The sequence below is a fragment of the Salvia hispanica genome, chromosome 6 (genome assembly GCF_029641045.1).
Source record: "Salvia hispanica isolate PSC_SH4W2 chromosome 6, Shi_PSC_v1, whole genome shotgun sequence".
NCBI classification, from domain to species: domain Eukaryota; kingdom Viridiplantae; phylum Streptophyta; class Magnoliopsida; order Lamiales; family Lamiaceae; genus Salvia; species Salvia hispanica.
In genome coordinates this window covers 16414331-16437027 of record NC_142697.1, presented here as the reverse complement: position 1 = coordinate 16437027, position 22697 = coordinate 16414331, and the positions used below count along the sequence as shown (strand labels likewise).

Below are 22697 nucleotides of genomic sequence, written 5' to 3'. Positions count from 1 at the left end.
TATTCTAACATTAGTTATCACAAATTGGCTTAGCTCATCTTTTAAAAATGTAAAGAAAATTAAATAGAATATGGGCCTTATTTTTTTAATATTAATACTTTATATTAAAGTGTGAGTAAATAATTTAGTAAAATATGTCAGTACGGTGTCAATTACCAAAAATAGTACTCCCTCCATCCCATCTTAAATGACATATTCCTTAGCCTCACAGGATTTTATGAGTTATTGGTTAATATGTTTAATTGGAGAGAGAAAAAGGTGGGTGAAAGTATTAAAATAGAGAGAGAGAGAAAGATAAATATTTTAATAGGGGTAGGAAAAAAGTGGTTGGGACGAAAAAAAAAAGGAAATGTGTCATCTTAGTTGGGACGAAAAAAAAAAGTGTCATCTTGAGTGGGATGGAGGGAGTACTTATTAGTTTAAATGAAGTGTGATAATTATTGGTGAATGAAACAAAATGAAAATTGGTGACAAGTAACGGCAACCGGAGAGAGTATATTTTTTAACAAACCCCGTAACCGATCAAAATATGACAAATTTTGCCAGATGAGAGAGAGAGGGGGCATAATTTAATCATTTATGCACTAGATATGGAGTACTTGAGACTTAGGTATTACTATTAATTTATGATGGCATGTACTATATTTTACTTCTTCCGTCTCACAAGAATATGCATTCTCTTTCCTTTTTAGTCTATCCCACAAGAATATGCACTTTCTAATTTTGAAAACTCTTTCCTTTCTAATGAGATATGATTCATTTTCCACTAACAATATTTTAATTACTTTTTTCTCTACCTCTCTAACTTTATCAATTTTGCATTAAAACTCGTATAAAATCCAAAGTGCATTTTCTTGGGGACAGAGGGAGGGAGTATCTTTTAATATTAATTATTTTAGTACTATAATTTTATCTGTTTATGCCTCAAATATATATATTTGAGAGTTGGGTATTATAACTTCTCTTGCCGAGTGATCCCTATTATGTTACATAGTACTCCGAAAAGTTTGACAAATTTTAAAATAATAGAGATGCTTTATACTCCATAATTTGATTTTAGTGTAAATTTTATATCATTTCATTAATTTGTATTGTATCATATGTTAGCATATATAGTGCATCTATAATACTGCATATTTTCGAAAATGCAGATGTTAATGACGTCTTATAGTACTCCGTAGATCACACTTGTCGATGGGCTACGTTGATTTTTGGATAACGAATGAGATACTTTTATTTAATCACTCCAAGTTATAATTAAGAATAACTTCCATGAGTTAACTTTTATACATTAAAACGTACTCCGTCTATCCCATTAAAAATGAAACGTTTTTCTTTTTTGTTTGTCCTATTAAAAATGAAATATTTTCTAAAATGAAAACAACTCTATCTCTACTTTTTCATCTCTCTTACTTTACTCTCTCCTCATCAACTCACAAAACAACACTACATAAAATCCGGTGCTGATTCTCAAATGTTTCATTTTAAGTGGGACGGAGGGAGTACTGGTTTATTTTATAATTAAAAATATATATATTTATTTTATAATTACATCTATCTCACAGAATTCTGGCATAATCGCCACGTCGCTATATCTATTTACTGTATTTATTTATTTATTTTAGAGTCATAAGTTAGTAATCTAATAAATCGTATATTTTATCTTGTGTATGTGTTTCGTTATGCTCCGTCCCAGAATTGTACCACCACACATTTGTTCCCCTATAAGTATAGTTTTAATTTTCTTACATCTCGTTTTCTCAAACCAATAAATTCAAGTAGTGATTTAATATTCATGTCCCGTAAACCATATATAGTATTTATGTGACACTTTGACAAATACTATGTACATCAACATAAAACAGCTGTAGATAAGGTTTATATGCGACACAAATATCAAGGATGTTGGCATGCGAGCTAAGATATTATGCATAATTAACAATTTTACACATCAGAATCTTGGTAGGCCAATTTTGGAAATTTAGGTAGGCCCAAAAAGTAGTAAATATCTATTACACCAAACTCAACATAGATTTTTGTCATACAAAACAAGATAAGCATTCTATTTGTTGCATAATAATAATAATAATAATAAATTGTAGAGACATAACATCCCTGTACAGTTGCCATACATGCACCTAATTTTTACCAACAGAACAGAACTCAACCTAAAATAAGTCACTAACAATAGTACTCCATAAATCCACAAAAACGGAAATATATAAATCTGATTATTTCGTTCCCCAAACTAACGCTTTGGAAAGGCTGAGCACTTGCAATTAGCTCGAACATCGTTAAGTGTCTGCATAGTATAAAAAATGTTGTATTAAGAAATAAGGATCCACAGCAAATATATAATCACTAAACCTTCATACCTTGTACTGTTTCTGGAGGGCTTTGATATATTCCACAGCCAAATCTAGCATGTCTGATGTGTTGGTTTGCTGCATCACCATTCACCAAACCAAGTAACCAACCCAAGCCTTATTTTTTCAGAAATAAAAACTACTACCACTATCATTTTGTATCTGCAAATTAAAATGGGCATATACCTTATCCATGTTTGGAACAAGCTCCTGCAATTTCCTCATTCTCTCACTGATTCTACCCCTCCTAACCTGTACTAACACTCTTATATTCATATCAAATTTGAAGTGGAGTAGTTAACAAAATATTGAAATCGGACAGGGCGGTATGTATATACCCTCTCTGCAATACTTCGTGGATGAGTGGCGCACCCGCGCTTAGCACGAACTTTGCAAGGAACCGTGTCTTGAAGGCGCATCAGCTTCTCCATAGCAGCCATTTCAGATGAAGTCTTGGGCAGACTTAGGTGGTGAGACAGAACATTAGGCCTACTATTTCCAATGTCACATCTCTGTATTAATGCGGTACCATTAGTATAAAATGTGAAACAAACAACAATATAATTAACTATGATGATCAAGATTTTGTACCTCAATATCGATCACCCTTTTGATGTCACTATTTTCTGCAAAATAGGAAGAATCGTTCCAAGAAGCAAATGAGGTGAAAATGAAATTGTCAGCACTGCTATTCCCGACCTTTGTTTCATCAACAAGGCCGCCATTCTGGCTATCAAACTCTGATATACGAGATAACGAAGAGCTGATCATGGGCTTCCTATTCCTTAAATCTCCATCTCCACCCACTCTGTAGCTTCCAACACCTGAATACCCTAAACCAACCCAAAGATTATGTTATTAGCACTGCCAACATCTCTAACCAGTCTTATCTCTCATTAATTACCTACCATTCATACTTGTCAAAGGGAAAAACAGAACCATCCAAAACCTCTCACATTAAGAAACTAACGCAATAGCTAACTCGGATCCAATATCAATCTTTGATGATAAAAAACTTGTTCATATTCTTTATCAAGAACCAAACTTAAATCTTGAAAGAAAATGTTTTTTTTTTTTTATAAAAAATTTAAATGAGCACTTGAGAAAGCAAGCATCATATCTACTGCTTCTGCCCCAACAACAGACAACAGTCTCGGACAAAGGAAATATACAAGCACATAAAAAAGTTACCATTTTGAGAGAAGAATCCAGCAGGAGAGCTGTTCTGGCGCATAAGGCCCTGATTCAAGGCCACGCCTCTGTATCCCAATTGAGCTCCACTTTGCCTCGGGTACTGAGGCGGCAGTTGCGAATTCGCAAATCTACTACCGGAACCCTTATTATTATTATCAGAGGCATGTCCATCATCAACGTCGCCGTTTTCAGCCTCATTCATTTCATCAGGGTAGAATCTTGAAAACCCCAATTTCCCAGTCTTCTCTGTGAAACTCTCCAGCAGCGAAGTGGGAGCCGACCTAAATCTCAGCAGCCCATAACTGCCATTGTTGCAGTAGTCGGATTCCATCTGCTGCTGCTCTTCTTTATGCTTGAAATTGGGTGGAAATATAGAAGATAATGCATGGGAATCACCATACATTCCTCTCTTCTTTTTTCTCGAATTTATCCTTCCACAAAATTCCCCAAGTCTCTTTCAAACCAACCTCAAATCTTGTCGTTGAAGCAACAAAGATCCGTTTTTTAAGCCCAAGGAATGGTGAAGTTGGATGATTATGGAGATGCTGGAGAAATGTGTCTTCTCTCACTATGAAGTAAGTAGTCTGGTGTAAAAATTAAAGAAAGTGGAGTAGATGAGGTGTGTCTTGGTTATAGACTTTTTTTGGGGTGAGAGAAGAAATTAAATTAAGGAGAGGTAGTTGCAGCCTTTTACTTAACACTTTCTTCTTTCAGAAAGAACCTTTTTAGTTCGACTAAAACAAATCAAGTAACATTTCCATTTTAGGGGATGATTTTTGTTCCTCGGAAATATGCAAAATTAGGATGTTTTGGAAGTTTGTACACTTTCTATTTTTATTTTTATTTTTATTTTTATTTATATTTATATATTTAATTTATATGAGTAGCAAGTGAATGGCATCATCCTATTTTATTTACTTGGAAAATACGTGTAGTTTTTAATTGAGAATGAATTATATGTACTATATGCACGATAATATCAAAATGTATTAAAAAAAAAAATTTATCTTGGAATTATTTGTTGTATAAGCGTGATGTCAAAATGCAAAATCTTATCTTAAAAATCTAAATTCTATTTTGGGAATCTGATGCAGCTCGTGAGGGGACTAATAATTGTGGTGGTGAAAATCACATTGGAATATATGTATCCTATGCCAAAACTTTCCATCCATAATAGTGATTATATCATTCGTAATGAAAATTTTGCGAAATGGGTATTTGAGTAATGGACATTACTACTACAAATAAGATAGAGATTCGTTTTTTCACGAGCATCGAAGGAATCTAAATGAACGAATATTAGTATTTAAATGTTATAAGTGCTATTGAAGATAAGAGGCACAACGAATATCTCGTAAAAAGTTAATTAAAACTTATATTTAGAGTTAATAATAGTAATTTAGATAAGTTTAATCACTCCATTTCAAATATGAAAGTATGGGCCGAATTTAAAACCTTGATATATAATTTAAATCGAAAAATAAATGAGCAAGAATTTTGTGTGTAATGATGGTGTATCGGTCGCCCTACATACATAGCCCCCCACCAAGACTTGGTGAGATCACTAGTAAAGTATTATCCCAAGAACTATAATAATTGCATATAGTATAATAATTGTAATTTGAACTTCTAAATTACTTTGAATGATAATTCCAAGGACTACATACCATTCCAATAATTCACATATTACGCAAAGGGGAAAAGGCAGAGAAAAAGTTAAAAATCCGTTAAATATAAATTTAATTATTTTATGTCATGAAATAATTTTAAAAACATGGTAAAAAACAAGTACTCCATTATTCGTAGAAACCACTACCAAAATCGTGTACATATATCTACTATTTATAAACACGTTGAAAAGAGTAGTAGGAGAAAATATTTTAAATCCGCAATTCTTGGGAGCTTATAGAACAAAGATGGGAAGAAGATGAATCGGAATATATGTAATTGAACAATCAGTGAGATTTAAATCTGATAGGCATAGAATTTGAATAATACTAGCCAAAGGAATAACATTTAGAATATTCTTCGATTAGTTTTCGAACACATTTTTTTGTTATCATAACTGAGTAAGTTTGCTTCAAACATTTCATGAGTATTTGAAGACATATATTCTCACAAAATTGCGACGGGATTTGCAAGAAATTTAGCAAACATTAGTGCTCGTGAGACCTAGTGAGCACTACGTAGACAGGTTGTGCTCGCTAAGATGTTAATATATCAGAATAAAAAGAGCAATTTTTAGACTATTTCAAGAAATTGATTACACCCTCTGACCACATTTTAATAAGAAATTGGTAAAATAATTCAAGAAATTGATTACTCCTTCTATCTTATACTACACGAATTTTAATGGTAAAATAAGAGGGGAAAAAATGAGTAAAGTAAAAAAGATATGAAGAAAAAATTGAGAAAGTACAAGAGAAAGGAGAAAAAGTATAAGAAATAAATTTTTCATTTTAAAAAATAAGATTATTTTTTTATAAATATTTTAAAATTTTAAAATAAGATTATTTTTTTTAGACGAACGGTGTATATATAACTTGAATAAAAAGATTTAATATTGGGCATTCCATTAGAATGGTCCCTACGGCCTACCCGTGAAAAAGATTTTAAATTAACAAATTGTGTGCCCCAATATGTACAATATTGAGGGAGAAAATAAGTGTGATAGGTACAAGACATTTACATTAATTCAAATATTAAGAGTAGACTTTTTGTGGAGGGAAACATGGACACGTGGGTGCACATATTTAGGGTTTCCAATGCATAAAACACTATACTCCTCCATCTCAGTAGCATTCCTAATTCATCATTCGATATTATACCTCCCTATATTTTTTATTTCTAAAAAAATATTAATTTTGAATTTGGCACGAGTGTTAAGTGCATTTTTGGTAAAGTAAAAGAAAGATAGATAGATAGATAAAAAATTTTAAGTATTATTAGTGGAGAATGAGTCTAACTTTATTAGAGTGAAAAGAGTTTTTAAAATTGGAATGTTCATACTCTTTGGGGACGGACAAAAAAAGAAATAATGCATATCCTTCAGGGACGGAGGGAATATATTTTATGAGTAAAATGGAGTGAATTAAGTAAAAGAGGGGACAAAAATAGAGAGAGAAATGTTTTTATATTAAAAATGTGTCACTTATGAGACGGAAGAAGAAGTACTATTTAAATCTGATTTTATTATTTTGTAATATAGAGTAATGTTATGACAAATAGGGCAATTGTGAATCGAGAAACAAAAGAACGTAAATAGACACAGAATTTACGTGGTTCACCAATGTTGTGTTGGCTACGTCCACGGGCAAAAACGGAGAACAAATTGTATTATGACTGCGGTTTTCAGATACAGATTTATGTGCTCTACTCCCATATATATAGACACACATTAGACAGACTGGGCCTAGGAAACATAATCCTATCCCAATTAGAAAACCTAATCCTATACAAATTCAAGGCATACTAACAAATCTCCACCTTGACTTGAATTCTCCCTTGCAGACGCATCATCATAACACCAGACGAACAAACTTCTCCATTCTTGCCTCAGATTTTCCCTCCACGGGCAACTAACAGCTCATGACATTAAGCAAGTCCAAACAATGTTGGAACTTGCTCTGCGGGACTGACTTGGTGAACATATCAGCAGTACCTACTTTCTTCACCCCAATTCTCTTCTCATGAAAATGATACCTCACATCAATATGCTTAGTCCTCTCATGATGGACTTGATCCTTGGCTAAACAAATAGCGCTCTGACTGTCACAGAACACAACAGCTTGATCTTGATGTAAACCAAGATCACCAACTAGCCCTTGCAACCATATTCCCTCTTTAGCAGCTTCTGTCAATGTCATATACTCTGCTTCAGTAGTAGACAAAGTAACTGCAGCCTGCAAAGTTGTTTTCCAACTAACAACAGAACCACTAAGAGTGAAAACATAACCAGTCATAGATCTTCTACTATCGACATCTCCAGCGTAGTCAGAATCAGAATAACCAGTCACTAAACAGTGAGTATCACCTCCATAAATGAGACCAACATCAGACGTACCTCTCAAGTAACGAAAGATCCTCTTCACAGTCTGTCAGTGCTCCTTTCCAGGATTTCCCATGAACCTGCTAACAACGCTGAAAGCATGCGCTATATCTGGCCTAGTACAGACCATGGCGTACATCAAACTCCCTACTGCATTAGAGTACGGGACTCGAGACATGTACTCCTCCTCAACTTCGGATTTCGGTGCAAGATCAGATGACAAATGAATGTTTGTGGCACTTGGAGTATCAATAGCCTTAGATGCAGACATGTCAAATCTTGACAAAATCTACTCAGTGTAGCTCTTCTGTGACAGAGAAAGCTTTTTCTTTTCTCTATCTCTAGAAATCTCCATGCCTAGAATTTTCTTCGCAACACCCAAATCCTTCATATCAAACTCAGCACTAAGCTGAGCTTTCAACTTCTGTACTTCAGACTTCGACTTCGCAGCTATGAGCATATCATCCACATATAGAACAAGATAGACCATAGAACCATCGTCAGCTTTGTTGTTATAGACACAACAATCATACGGACTCCTGCTGAATCCCAGCTTGATCATGTAACTGTCAAACCTCTTATACCACTGCCTCGGAGACTGCTTTAGTCCATACAAGGACTTCTTCAACTTGCACACATAATCCTCCTTGCCCGGAACCACAAATCCCTCTGGCTGAGTCATGTAGATATCTTCCTCAAGCAATCCGTGTAGGAAAGCCGTCTTCACATCTAGTTGCTCAAGCTCCAAACCATAATGTGCAACTATCGCAAGTAACACTCTGATGGAAGTGTGTCTGACCACTGGTGAGAATATCTCATTATAGTCAACCCCTCCTTTTGCGTAAACCCTCTTGCAACTAGACGAGCCTTGTATCTAATTCCCTCATCTGGTGTAGTGTCTTCCTTCTTCTTGAAAATCCATTTGCAAGTGACAATCTTTCTCCCCTTAGGCCGTGGAACCAATTCCCAAGTCAGGTTATTTAAAAGTGATTCTATCTCTTCTTGCATTGTAGCGAGCCACTTGGCACGCTCACTGCCTGAAATAGCTTCCTTGTCGGTAGGTGGTTCATCTGCCGAAGGCTCATCTTCGACCTCATTGGCAACCTGCAATGCATATGCCATCATATCCTCAAAACCATACATCAACGGAGGCTTCACATTTGTCCTCCTAGCTCTGTCAATAGCAATGCTTCTCTGACGAGCTTGTGGATGAACATCCGAACTAGAAGTATCGGCGGCTTCAGCAGTAGTGTGTTGATCTTCTCCACCTTGGAGATGTGATTCACTCACATCGTGAGTGACTTGCAGCTCCACATGTTCATCAACACCATCCAAGTCCTCCGTAGTAATAGACTTCACAGTAGAGTTAAGCATAGAATTTTCATCAAATACCACATTCCGACTGAGAATAATTCTACCCTCTGAAGATGACCAAATTCTGTACCTCTTAACTCCATCTCCATAACCAACAAATACTCCCTTCTTAGCTCTTGGCTCCAATTTACCTTCACTCACATGATAGTAAACAGTACTCCCAAAAACTCTCAACATAGAGTAATCTGCAGGCGAATCAGACCATACCTCGTACGGTGTCTTGCAGTCAATGCCAGTGTGAGGTCCACGGTTGATCAGATAACAAGCCATGTTTACTGCCTCTGCCCAAAACTTCCTAGTCAAACCGGATTGGAAGAGCATGCATCTTGCTCTCTCCAACAACGTCTGATTCATGTGTTCTGCCACACCATTCTGCTGTGGTGTATGTCTAACGGTGTGATGGCGAACGATCCCTTCACTCCTACAAAACACATCGAACTCAGACGAACAAAATTCCAGACCATTATCTATTCTCAATCGCTTGATCTTCTTCTCAGTCTTCTACTCTTTGAACTTCTTGGAATGCCTCACATTTATGCTTCATCATAAACACCCAAGTCATTCTCGAGTAGTCATCAATCATCGACACAAAATACTTGTGTCCTCCAATAGACTCAACACGTGAGGACCCCAACAATCCATATGAATGTATTCAAGTGTCCCCTTCGTTCGATGAACACCTTTCTTTGGAAACTTGCTGCGATGAAGCTTCCCCAACACACAGTGTTCGCAGAAATCAAGTTTCTGCACCTTATGGCCCGAAAGAAAATCACGATTCGACATGATTCTCATGCCACGTTCTCCCGTATGACCAAGCCTCATATGCCACAGCTTGGTCAGATCCTTGGTTGCAACCTCGGATGATGCAATATCAGCAAAATTTGCCACGATGGAACCTCTCAGAACATACAAGGTACCTCGTTTCAAAGCTGTCAGAACCACCTTCGAACCTTTCAAAATACGCATTACTCCACCTTCACCTTTGAAACTGAACCCCTTACTATCAAATGTACTCAGGGATATCAGATTCTTCGTCATCTGTGGAACATGCTTAACATCGTTCAAGGTGCAAAAGACCCCATCATGGGTCCTAATCCTGATTGAGCCGATGCCAACCACCTTGCAGACAGCACTGTTGGCCATGGTAACATTGCCTCCATCTATCTGCTCATAAGTGTTGAAATACTCCCTGTGAGGACAGAGATGATATGACGCTCTAGAATCCAAAATCCACACATCATTACAGTGTGGCTGTTCATCCGCAACCAAGGTCAATTCTTCTTCTGAATTTGTGTCATCAGCTTCTGCCACAGTCGCAGAACCGTTAGCATCTTCCTTCTTGCCCAATTTATTCTTTATCCTTGGACAATCAACCTTCCAATGCCCTGGTTCTTTACAATATCTGCAGATGTCATCTGGCTTAGGGCCTTTTGGACCTTTTGAACCTTTTGAGTTCTGCTTCTTCTGTCCGAATTTCTTCTGTCCTTTACCCGTAACAGATAATCCTGATGGCAGATCTTCTGTGGCTGAACTCGTTGCCTGTTGACGATCCTCTCTGATGTGGAGAGCAGATCGAACATCCTCCAACGAAAGAGTTTCCTTGCCAGTCATAAAAGACTCAACAAAATTTTCGTAAGATTCAGGCAGAGACACAAGCAAAATTAAACCAGCATCCTCGTCTTCTACTTTAACTTCAACATTATGCAAATCTAGCAAAATTTTATTCAAATTTTTCAGATAATCCCGAAGGGGCGTACCTTCCTGCATGCGTAACCGAAACAAACTTTGCTTCAAGAGCAACTTGTTGGTTAGAGACTTCGTCATGTATAGACTCTCCAATTTCGCCCAAAGAGCAGCAGCCGTCTCCTGATCCGCAACTTCGATGATAACATCGTCAGACAGGCTCAATATGATGGTCGAGTGGGCCTTTTCGTCTAGGGTTGTCCACTCCTTATATCCTCCGTAGCCTTCTTTGTTTTGAGCGGCTCCCACAAACCCTGCTGCTTCAGCAGAGATCGCATCTTGATCTGCCATAAACCAAAACTATTTCTCCCGGTGAATTTGTCAACCTTCACGTTCAGAGCAGACATCTCGATTTACCAGACAAAACCCTTGCAGCGGAATTCAAAACCCTAGTTCGAAAACCAAGGCTCTAATACCAGTTTGTTATGATAAATAGGGTAATTGTGAATCGAGAAACAAAAGAACGTAAATAGACACAGAATTTACGTGGTTCACCAACGTTGTGTTGCCTCCATGTTTACACTATACAAATATTTTAATCTAACTAATGGTTATCATAAAAAACCTTCAATAGCGAATAAGCTTCTTATTTTGGCCAAATCTCAATTTTGTCCAAAATAACAATAATAATAATAATTTAACAATAATAATATATTATTATTATTATTATTAAATTATTATTATTATTATTTGATTATCACATCATGGATTCTCTTTGTGATCACTTGGGTAGATGAGATATATTGGTGGCTATATTTCTTGCCATGGTGCATAACCGTCATTTTATCAAGATGTATAAAGTGTAAAATACTGTGATTTTTTATTTATATATTTTTAAATTTTTTATTAATTTCTATTCCACAATATCTAACATAAATGTGTTTTTCAAATAAAGAAGAGTTACACAAAAATTATATTGAAAGCTCTCTGAAAAAATTATGAAGGATCGGTTATTAATTATGAAAAGAAAAAAAATGGAAATCAACGGAAGTGAAAATCACAATGAATAGTTTTGGGCCGATCCCAAAAACGTTTACCCGAATTTAAATTTTCTTCTGCACATAGAAAATTTTCAAATAATACTACACCAAAGCTCTAGATGATTTAGTTCATGCTGCAAAAAATGGCATTTTAATGAACAGATTAATACTACTTCACTGCACTACACTGATGATACTAAAGTTTATACATGCAGAGATTGGGGAAAATATATATCATAACCTTACAACAATTAGAAATTAATCAAGAATCCTACAAACACATATCTTCACAACATCACTGCAACTTGATCCGATCTAGGTTACATGAAACCGTCCTCATCTTCGGTCGGAGTTCCGGATCGCGTTCCGTACAGTTTAGTGAAACATGAAACGCAGCAACAACCTGCTTCTTGGCACGAACCTCGTTCAAGAGTGTGGGGTCTATTATCTCCGACAACGGCCTCTCTTCCCGGAAAATCCTCCTCACCCGGCTCTCGAGCCCCTCCTCCCCATCGTTGTCGGGGGCCTGGCCCGTCAGGATCTCCATGACCAAGATCCCGAACGCGTAGACATCACACTTTTGGTTGACTTTGGCGCCCGAGCCCTGAGCTTCTGGAGCCACACACATGATGTTTGATGAGGCCCTAGTTATGTGAGTCACTGAGATCGGCTTCTTTGAAGGGGCGGTTGCTGATTTTGATATAGCCAGGACGAGACGGGACAGGCCAAAACCGGAGATGTAGGGCTTTAAGTGGTCGTCGAGGAGGATCTTCGAAGATTTGAGGCTTCCGTGCACATACTTTTTGGGGCTGCAGTCATGTATGTGCATCAAACCCCTTGCAGTTTCTTGGATGATTCTTAGCCTTGCAGTCCATGACAGCGGAGGTGCCACGTTCCCTGCTCCGCCTGCACCGGAAAATGACAAAATCTATGGTTATTCAAATCAAGATTTCAAGTTCCACAAACCACATTTTTTTTATTAGGCCCAGCTGCATTGCTGTCTGAATTAAGCAAGAAGAGGACAACTACAATAAAGCAGCTGCAGAAAAAATTGAACTATGCATCTTGCCAAGAAATGTCGAATCATGTAAAGAGCGACGAACTCACGAGGAATCATTTACAACAGCATAGTACTCATCTAGCTAAGGAACATAATATATTGAACAAACCAACAAATAGCAGCTTCAAATTATTGATGATGCTATTTTATTTTGTAATTTGGATTCTGTATTGTACACCACCATTGGCTTGCTCTAAAGGCTCATTCAATTCATAAAACCAGAATCATTGAATATGCAGAATCAACAAGGGAATGCAACTTAATTTGTCTTGTTTAAAACCTGATGTACATAAAAGCAAGTTGAAATGTGGTGTCTTACTATTCATAAAATTCAAAAACAAACACACCCTCTCCTACCCAAGTGTGGTCCTGATAATCATTGAAGGTCTGTGAGTGCTGTGTGGTCCGTGTTCGAACCCACTACCAGTTCACCACCATGCTATTCTACCTTACGAAGTTTATGATTGCTTATTTTGGTCTTTTCATTATGTTGTCCAAGAAACCTTTCTACAATGAGGTTATTCTTACATATTGTTCATCAATCTTTTTATGTTTGGCCTCAAAAAAACAGAATAGTATTCAACATTCAAAGACTAAAGATCACATTATAAGAATTTAATGATTCCTAAAAAGGATATCTACTTCCTAAAAAGTTGAATGAAAAAACATGCAAACATGTTAATACTATACCCCTTGCTATCTCAAATGGCAATCCATCCAGCTGAAAATAAATCTTCCAGAGATGAATAAATAATGATGATGAAAATCTAAATAACAAAAATGCAAAATTCTCACCATGCAATGCATTGTACAAGCTTCCATTGCTGATGAAATCCGAAATCAGCAACTTCTCATCACTGGCATAGTAATAAGCCCTCAGCCTCACAATGTTGGGGTGCCTCACTTTCCCAATGGTCTCCACCTCTGCCTCGAACTCCTTCAAGCTCCACGCTACGCCCCCCTCACTCAGCCGCCTCACAGCCACCACCACCGGAGCAGCAGCTGGAGCCGCCCCCTTCCGTCCACCGGCCACCACCCTATAAACTATCCCACTCCTGCTTTTCCCAAGAACATAGGCTAAAGCCCTCAACAAATCCTCCAATTCCAACCCAAACCCTTCATCAATCACAACAAATTTACCACCCTTCTTCCCCTCCTCACCTCCCAATCCCACCCCAACACTCTCCTTCCCCAACTTCTGCTCCAGCTTCCATCTCTTCCTAATGAACCACACTGCAACAGCCACCACTCCAACCACCACAGAAACGCCGCTAATCACCGAAACTGTCACCGACCCGCCGTTGACATTTCTTCCCTCCACCAACTCACCACCGCCATTACCCTCCGGCTTTTGAGGATTTTCCAAAAATCTCGGGTTTTGAGCTTCCGGCACTGTGCATGGAGTGCTCAAGGGAAACCCACAGAGATTAAGATTCCCTGAAAATGCAGTGGGGCCCTGGTTCAACAGCGACCCCACCTGAGGTATTTTTCCGGTGAGCTCGTTGCAGCGGAGGTCGAGGCTCAACATCACCGGAAACTGTCCAAAACTCGCCGGAATCTCGCCGGAAAAGGCATTGTAAGAGAGATTCAAAGTGCCCTGCAAACGGGTCAGATTGCTTAGCCCTTGGAGAAGCGAGCCGTTGAAATTGTTGGAAGAGATGTCGAAATGAACGAGGTTTTGGAGGGTGGCGATCTGGTGCGGCAGGGGCCCACTGAAGAAGTTGTGGGAGAGATCAAGAGAGGCGAGAAAGGAGAGCGCGCCGATCTCCGACGGAATGTAGCCGGTCAGGTTCTTGCTCGGGAGTGAGACGGAGATGACGCGGCGGTGGACGCGATCGCAGGTGATCCCGGCCCACCTGCACGGGGTTGCGTCGACCTCCAGCCATGAAATTAGAGCCATGTTTGGATCTTTGACAACGGCGGCTTTTAGAGCTAAGAGGGAGAGCCCATCGGTGTTGAGTGAAGATGAGACAGAAATGCAGAATGTGGACAGGTAGAAGATGTTCAAAAGAGCGTTTACGCTTCGCATTTTTGCATAAAAATTCAATCTTTATATGCTTGTGAGGAAGAATCTTAGTAAAAATCGAGTCTTTTGAAATGCATTGAGTTCGAAGCCTGGCATGTGAAGAGGAATTAATTGGTGGGTTTTGTGAAGGAATAAGTCTTGAGAAAATGCTTCTGGAATAGGCCCACGTATTGCAGAAACAAAGTGTGATTTGAGGTGAGGACTGTGTGTGAGGGGGTGGGGTGTAGCAGTGAAGATGATCAAGAAGAAGGATTTGAATGACAAGTGAGTGAGATCATATGGAATGGTATTTTCGAGGTAATTTTAAATTTAATGGCATAATAAATGTAGAAATTTACTTTGAAATTTGCTTCGACGATGCTAGTGCTTTCAGATTTTCAGTAATTAATTATTAATGTTTTCGGGATGTGGTTGTTTGTTTTCAATAGTATATCCATGCATGAAAAAATTGATTTTTTTTAGTACCAAAAAAAAATGATTTTTTTATTACCTAATTTTATTTTTTTAGGGTGGAATATGCACTTTGGGAAATGAGACACAGAGAGAGAATTGTAAGATTTATTTTATCTGATGTCCGAAACCATTATTTTCCTCATGTTACTAGACTAAATTACAAATTTACAAGATACACTCCACATTGGTTTTTGTTCTTGAGGTCCAAATTGCTCCAACTCACTTTTAAATCCTTTCATTTTGTTTCATTTCATGTGATGATGAAAATTTCCAATTGAATTCATATATTAAGTGTAAATCATAAATTTATGATCAGTTATACTTTAAATCAACATATCCTTTTTTAAAATTATAAAAAATTACCCGGACTAAACATAATTATCTAGAATTATATGTGTACAATACAGTACATCTCTAATAGATTGGAGACACGGCAGGGATCCCCTTCCGTCTCTCTAGATATATTTGCATCATGTTAATTCATTGGCATCATTTTTATATCAAAATATTACAAAATTCGATTTAATCTTTTAGATTGTAAAGAAGTAGACTAGGTTTTGAAATTGAAAAAATACCAAAGGGCCAGGTCTAGCATATAAGACTATTTTTACATATCTCCAAAATTGGATGGTTTAAAGCTCACTTTTTAATGTTTTCATGAGACCATTTAAATACAGAGTCGTAGTATGAGTCAATAATAAAACGTAACATTAAGAGTGTCCACTATAGTTGGCCGGGCCAAGCCACAAAGTATGGTCAGGACACAAAATCGTGGTCGGGCCACCAACGCCCATGTTTTCCACTATAGTGGGCATGCCCAAGCCACCAAATAATTTATTTTTTTCATTTTGTGTATATTTTAATTAAAAATAGATATATTTATAGAATTTGTATAGGAATGAGGTAAAAAAATGTGTATACTTATAGAATTAAAAAAAAAAACAAAAAAATTGAAAATAGGGAGAGCCGCGGCCGGGCCACGCGAGTGGCACTCTCGTGGGCAACCCCCCAGCCACAAACACCCATATTTCACACTATAGGGAGTCGCGGCCGGGCCACCGGAGAGCCACGAGCCACGCCCATGTTAAGTATTCCTTGTTTATAGTGCTTCCACTAGTTTCTCTTGAATCTGTTTTTTAATATTTGTCACATTTGCTTTTTACTATATTTTTTTATTAATTATACATTCCACCAATACATTTTCTTTATATTTTATTATAAATATAAAAATAGGATTCATATTCTACTCATTTTTTCATCTTATTTTCTATTAAATTCTTTTACAACATGTGTTTGGTCAAAGTGTGACGTTTAATGATAAATGAAAGAAGTTATAGATGTCGCACTTGGGATTATAGCATAAAATTTAAAGATATTGTTTTATGTATTAAATGATGACGAAAAATTATATTGTTATGTATATATATTAATGTAGGAGAGATTTTTTTTATAAAAAAAATTGACATTTTTTAAGGGTGAACTAAACAAAAAAGTGAATGCTACTCAACAATTTAATTATTAATTGTAAATAGATTGGTTTATAATATTAGCCCAATTTAATATAATGGGGTCGGTTAATAGCCCATTAATCTAATCGGAATTTTATTAAATGTTAGTTATATTTATTTATTACAGTGTCGAGTATATAAAATATGAGTATAATATACTACTAATATGTAATTCTTCAACTTACATTTTTATTTAATTGGAGTTGTAAAAAAGTATTTATTACGTTAATGTTTAATAATCAAATTTTATTATAAATAATAAAGGAAATATTATGGTGTATAAAATTGACATAAATAATTACTAGAATCTATTTAATCTATTTAGTATACATTTACTAAAAGAATGAGTTAGGCTTAATATAAATAGTTGAAGATGATCAAAACCATTCCTTTCATCCCATAAAACAAGGACACTTCGTTTCCGTCCATCCCATAAAAATTGTCTATTTCAATTTATGAAAATTGGGTTTATTTCTATGCATAGTGTTCAGTGTGTAAGTGACAATATTTTAAATACATTTCTCTTTCTCTTTCTCTTTCTCTTTACTACTTTACCAATTATGCATTAATTCTCGTATCATCTCAAATGTTTATATTTTTCTAGGACAGAGGGTGTATAATTCATGTGCAATAAAAAAAAAAATTACTCCCTCAATTCTATAAAAATAGAGATATTTAGGATGACACATGTTTTAATGTATAATTAGTAAAGTTGAAGAGGGTGAAAAAAAGTTACTCCCTCCGTCCGCCATTAGAAGTCTCATTTATGGGCGGCACGGATTTTAAGAAATGTTAAGAAAAGTGGGTGAAAAAAAGTTAGTGGAATAGGGGTCCCACTTGTATATATTAGTTTTAAATGAAATGTGAGTGGAATGAGTTAGTGGAAGGTGGAACCCTATTACCATTTATGGTAAAAGTGAACCGGGACTCTTATTCACGAACGGACTAAAATGAAAAAACGGGACTCCTATTCGCGGACGTAGGGAGTAGTATTTACATATGTTAGTGGAGAAAGTAAGAGCATTAGCAATGGTTGGCCGATGGAGAGGCCCTCCTGATCGGCCCCATCGGCCAACCATTGCAGGAAGAGGGCCGATCAACCGACCCCTCCCAAGGTCAAATACATCGGCCAAAGCCGATGAAGTGAGGCGATGATCGGCCATCCATTGTGGAGGATGGGCCGATCATCGGCCTATTTTTTTTTGGTTTATTCCATTTTCTCTACTATAAATACCGCATCCCATTCTTTACATTTCCCATAACAACATTTTATCTTCTCTCATTTTATTTCAATTCAATTTCTCTCTCTAGTACATTATCAATGTCTCCGGTAGCGATTCCCACGACTAAGTTATAAACCGAGTGGTGCAACGCATGCTTGCAAGGGCGGCACGACGTCGTGAAGAAGCGAACCAGGAGGCGGTTCCAAGCCCAATCCGCCGCTGTTAATCGGTCGACCGATTTAATATATTTAATTTGATAACATATTAAATATAGAAGTGCTAAAAAATTAAAATAAAATAGTGATAATGTGGAAATGAAATAGAATAGGAGGACCCTATGGGAGGGCATTCCATTACAGGGAGATAAGCCCTTAATGTTGATGTGGAATGAGAGGGTTCTATGGGATGACCCTTCCATTGTGAATGCTCTAACACGTACTATCATTAAAGAAAAATAAATTAACAAAAATAAAAGTAAACTATTTTGTATAAGACAAATTAAAATATAAGAATCTTTATTTTTATAGAATGAAGTACTAGTAATATAATTCATGGGTGAGGCTGCCCTAGAATGCTTAATAAATGTTATTCTAATCAAGAAATAGAAAAACAAAAATATCGGAAATAGATATTTTTGGGTGAAAGCGGGCGGTCGCTAATTTAATTAGGAAGCTAGCAAAAGCACGAATTATTGGAGGGCTTGTAAATAAATAAATAGACTCCACTTGGGGCATGTGTTGTCGGGAAATTATGCAGCTAAGAGGGCACAGTTAAATCCGCTTTCTCAGAGAATCTGCGCATTTTATAGGGCTATTTTCGTAAAGTCCCCCTAGAATTCAAATTGCAAACACTTCAGCAATTTATTGGTGAGAGCAATAAATAAATGGATAAATGGAGAGGGGAATACTAACTCTTTCACATTGGTAGAGCAATAGAAAGTGAAAAACCAGTGTAGTCTATAAAATAATTAACCAAAATATATTAACATTGATTCTGCAACTTACCTTGATCAAAATCCTAGCGTCAACAATCAAGTCGATGGTCTCAACTCTCAACTAGACCTTCATGGATAGAGCAAGCTCTTGAAAGAACTTTCCTCTATGCTCAAAGTTTATGAACTCATCAAAACTAGCACAACCTGGACTCAGTAATATGACATCCCCTGCAGTACAAAAATTAAACAATCATCTTTTATTCACCAACTTTAAAACAAAATTAATAGTTTCATGCTTGCAGTTGTGGTTAAGATGTAGCAGAATTGTGGAAACCAAATCCAAGCTTCGTTCATTTTCATGTACAAACTACTCAAGTATTCTTTGAATCCTTTTGTGGTAAAAGAGAGTGGATTTCCATTTGAATTCACTATATTAGGTAGCTCTTGTATTAGTTTTGGATGCATGATTCTACCAGGTTTTGCCATGTTCTTTGCTAAGCTCACAGCGCCCTTAAGATCTTTTGCTTGTAAACAAGGAATGGCAAGACCATGAGACGATAGAGTGTCTTGGATCAGCAATCCTGAAGAACCAAACTTGATAACGGCGAAGATGTATGAGTCCAGGCACGAACATATTGACGGAGAAGATGATTTTGACAGCTTCAGTGAAATGAGAATGCTGAAGTAAAAATGAATCACTTACAGTGACAACACCTCGGTGGTTCTTCAATGGCTCTATCAGATGCTCGAAACCATTAGAACCTTGGGCGTCCAAAATCTGGAAATAGCAATGGAAAATGTCATCGATTGATAAAAAAATTGGTGTGCAGTCATAGCTTGTGTGAAAATAGAGCCGGAGGCAAAGCACATCACCTTTGAAAGACCACCAAGCAAAACCACAGCCTTCTTTTCTTTGAGACCAGTTAAGCCAGCATATGTTGATTCGACATTGGTTGCCTTGCTATCATCTACCCAGGTTACTCCATTACCATCTTCATGAACTGAAACAGGATGTCAGGTAGACCAAAACTATTTGAAATGATAAAAATTGATCACAGACTATCACTCTAAATTTTCAGAGTAATTCTAAACGAGCCATAGAAATGCTCTAGAGGATGATGGTGTTTACCAATTTGCATTCTATGAGGTGGAGCTTTTAATCTATCAATTGTCAAACTAATGGCTGCAGTATCAATTCCAACGTCCAGCCCGATAACAGATAATGCAGCGATGGCAGCATTGTAGTAATTGTGTGTTCCAACAGCCTTTATTGCATTCAATGGCAACTGCGAGAGAAGCCCAATTCCGGGGACATTGAAGTTGGCTACTTTCTGCTCCATGTCAACCTTTCACATGTTGGCAAGAAGAAGATAAATTTCACCAATCAGAAACTGATCAAGCTGTATCTACAATGCAAAGTGGAATCGTGACCAGCATATGTTTCTATAACAGTCCAACATGGAAGATGACCAATATGTCTTCTAAGATAAACAGATAGGAAGCCTGCATGCTGCCAGAAATGCTGAAACAAGAAAATCACAGTCACGTGAAAAATGCGCCAAAATGAAGTTAAAATTTTTCTTACTTCGACACCAGGATAAGCACCAATCCAAGCAAACATACATTCATTTCCATGACTCGCAATGGCTTCAGTAATATATGGATTTCCTGCAGACATCAAAAAATGTTACACATCATGTGATGGCTTACACATGCACATACACATAAACTTACACTAACACTTACACATAGACATAATGTACAATTGGGACAAGATATTGAGATAGTAACATTAAAATACGTTTATTTGCTTTCAACAGTTGATGAGTTAACATATCACTCAATAAATCTTTAATTAAGTCAAACCAATGCCTAGAGCTGTGTATAATACTAGAACAAAATGGTAAGCAGGCAAATAGTGGAAAAGAAAGAATTTTGTTTCATACCCATGGGAAGAATGGCAATCTTTCTGCCACTCATGTGGGAAAGTACACGGCACTTGATCGTGGAATAATTAGTCATAGACTTGTGTCTCTCTAGGTGGTCAGGAGTGAGATTTAATATCACAGAAACCTGAAGTTACTAATGTGAGAAAACTCGAGTAAAGTACAGTAAGAACGAAAACCCACACAAATTCTACTTACTGAAGGCGAGAAGAACTTGTTTGGAATTTCAAGCTGATAGCTGCTTACTTCCACTACAGCAGCCTAGAAAGATGGAAACAATCCCAATACTGAATGTGGCTACTTTTAGAAGAATCCAACTTCAAAGTCAAAATATTGTTGCATGTTGAGTCAAACCCTGACCAGCTGCAGCATTCTGCAGTTGATACAGTCTTACGGATAAAATAATCTAAGTTCCTTCTTGCCTGGTAAGGTTCTTGAGGTGATAACAAGCACTCAAAAGCTGCTTCTGAGAGAGGAATACCAAGATTTCCCCCAACAAATGTTCTGATGTTGGAATGGTTGAGCATCTGTATCCCGAAATTGGTATATTATCGAAAAGGAATTACATGATAAAGTTTGTACTACTACATAAAAGCATGAAAGCATACACAAAGAAAATAGGAACCTGTCCGGCAAAAGTGGCCACTGTAGATTTTCCATTAGTTCCTGTGACAGCCAAAACCTTTGTGCATCGAGGGAGTACTTCAGCAGCAAAATCCAACTCAGATATCACACGCTTTCCCTTCATTCAAAACAAAAGAATCACGCATGCCCCATGACTCGACACCAGCAATCTTAAAGCAATATGAATAAAGTAGAGACACAAAAGCAGAAGGAAGAACTCAGCACAAGCACAAACAAATATAAATATCAAGAAATGATCTAAGATACAAGCCTCCTGGCTAGATAGAATCTTTGAACATTAAATCGAGCTTACAGATTGCAACAAAGATGATAGGCAATAATTTTCCAGAGCAACTCCTGGGGAAACAACTATGAGATCGGCCTCGTCAAATAACTCATGATCAAAATATCCAAGAATTGTCTTCAAACGACCATCTTTAACATTTAAAAGTGTTTGCTGCAGTTAGAATACACTGGCATCAAGACATATAAAGCAAAAACAATCAACTAGAAAATCACTAAAGTCAGAAATCAATGCCACAGCAAACCTCCAGTGGTTTCAACGTCTCATTCTGGTCAAGGGCGAGAACTGAAGCACCTCTAGCAAGAGCAAGTTTAGCCGCTGCAATCCCAGACTTCCCCAATCCTATAATCTACAATTCAAACCCATTCTTCAAGTAAAGAAACTTGCCATATTTTAATTTTGATTTCAGTTCAGTTCTATATAAACTGATTAAGCTAAAAATGGACATGTATTGCGAAACCTAGAAATACAGCTAGTACAATTCACCATAGCAGCTCTGTTTTTGACACTCAACACAAATATTAAGTCCTCACCACGCAGAATCACCATGGTTTTACTCCCAAACGTACCAAACCTCATAATAATGCATCGTACAAAGCCAAACTTTCAGGTAGGCATAATATCAAACAGTTAGAAGAGATTTTAAACTCGCCCATTATTTAAGGAGTAGTAATAAAAACCCAAAAAAAGGAAGTTGATAGAAAAGAACAATGAGCAGGCATACAGCGACTGATTGCCCTTGGAGATCATATGTGGGAAAGGAAGCTTCAATTTTAGGGCGAAATTCTCTCTCCAGTATAAGGATTCTTCCGGAAGTTGCAAGCATCGTCGTGACTCATGAGCTCAACATTAGGTGAGGCTCAAAAAAATTGTTTTATGAAGTGCTGCTGTAACAGAGAGCGTAAATAATTTTT

General features: G+C 37.0%; 3 protein-coding genes across 5 annotated transcripts; all 3 read right to left on the bottom strand.

Annotated features, from left to right (window-relative positions):
• Nucleotides 1–2073: 2073 nt before the first annotated feature.
• On the bottom strand, nucleotides 2074–4197 carry LOC125204410 (transcription factor bHLH130). Its single transcript, XM_048103071.2, has 6 exons — nucleotides 3558–4197; nucleotides 2958–3199; nucleotides 2705–2878; nucleotides 2553–2618; nucleotides 2376–2444; nucleotides 2074–2302 (listed from the first exon to the last, which is right to left on the bottom strand). Exons 1-6 carry the CDS (start codon nucleotides 3961–3963, stop codon nucleotides 2249–2251), a joined length of 1011 nt encoding a protein of 336 aa, XP_047959028.2. The 5' UTR covers nucleotides 3964–4197; the 3' UTR covers nucleotides 2074–2248.
• A 7643-nt stretch (nucleotides 4198–11840) lies between these two features.
• Nucleotides 11841–15013, bottom strand: LOC125204658 (receptor protein kinase-like protein ZAR1). The gene is made up of 2 exons (XM_048103363.2): nucleotides 13561–15013; nucleotides 11841–12611 (listed from the first exon to the last, which is right to left on the bottom strand). The coding sequence occupies exons 1-2, from the start codon at nucleotides 14792–14794 to the stop codon at nucleotides 12001–12003; spliced, it is 1845 nt and encodes a 614-aa protein (XP_047959320.1). The 5' UTR covers nucleotides 14795–15013; the 3' UTR covers nucleotides 11841–12000.
• Nucleotides 15014–18478: 3465 nt separating this feature from the next.
• LOC125204540 (uncharacterized) lies at nucleotides 18479–22697 on the bottom strand. Of its 3 annotated transcripts, XR_007173581.2 has the most exons (14): nucleotides 22508–22695; nucleotides 22028–22132; nucleotides 21793–21936; nucleotides 21481–21597; nucleotides 21278–21382; nucleotides 21054–21116; nucleotides 20856–20982; nucleotides 20495–20577; nucleotides 20039–20255; nucleotides 19783–19910; nucleotides 19613–19687; nucleotides 19383–19503; nucleotides 18980–19137; nucleotides 18479–18804 (listed from the first exon to the last, which is right to left on the bottom strand). XR_007173581.2 is itself a non-coding variant. In XM_048103227.2 (13 exons), the coding sequence occupies exons 1-13, from the start codon at nucleotides 22607–22609 to the stop codon at nucleotides 19031–19033; spliced, it is 1494 nt and encodes a 497-aa protein (XP_047959184.1). In that variant the 5' UTR covers nucleotides 22610–22695; the 3' UTR covers nucleotides 18868–19030. The 3 variants fall into 3 exon arrangements, 2 of the variants coding, with proteins under 2 accessions (XP_047959184.1, XP_047959185.1); XM_048103227.2 differs by lacking the exon at nucleotides 18479–18804 and having other exon boundaries at nucleotides 18868–19137; XM_048103228.2 differs by lacking the exons at nucleotides 18479–18804; nucleotides 18980–19137 and having other exon boundaries at nucleotides 19383–19490; nucleotides 22508–22697.

What these genes read in the sequence shown, in the direction of transcription:
- LOC125204658 (XM_048103363.2), bottom strand. Translation starts at nt 14,794, where the DNA reads ATGCGAAGCGTAAACGCTCTTTTGAACATCTTCTACCTGTCCACATTC. An exon ending in CTTGTACAATGCATTGCATG is followed by an intron (nt 12,612 to 13,560) that starts GTGAGAATTTTG and finishes TTTCCGGTGCAG; the next exon opens with GCGGAGCAGGGAACGTGGCA.
- LOC125204410 (XM_048103071.2), bottom strand. Translation starts at nt 3,963, where the DNA reads ATGTATGGTGATTCCCATGCATTATCTTCTATATTTCCACCCAATTTC. An exon ending in TGGATTCTTCTCTCAAAATG is followed by an intron (nt 3,200 to 3,557) that starts GTAACTTTTTTA and finishes GGGTTGGTTTAG; the next exon opens with GGTATTCAGGTGTTGGAAGC. An exon ending in CCCTCCAGAAACAGTACAAG is followed by an intron (nt 2,303 to 2,375) that starts GTATGAAGGTTT and finishes TATACTATGCAG; the next exon opens with ACACTTAACGATGTTCGAGC.
- LOC125204540 (XM_048103227.2), bottom strand. Translation starts at nt 22,609, where the DNA reads ATGCTTGCAACTTCCGGAAGAATCCTTATACTGGAGAGAGAATTTCGC. An exon ending in AGACGTTGAAACCACTGGAG is followed by an intron (nt 21,937 to 22,027) that starts GTTTGCTGTGGC and finishes TTCTAACTGCAG; the next exon opens with CAAACACTTTTAAATGTTAA. An exon ending in TGCTTGGTGGTCTTTCAAAG is followed by an intron (nt 19,688 to 19,782) that starts GTGATGTGCTTT and finishes TGCTATTTCCAG; the next exon opens with ATTTTGGACGCCCAAGGTTC.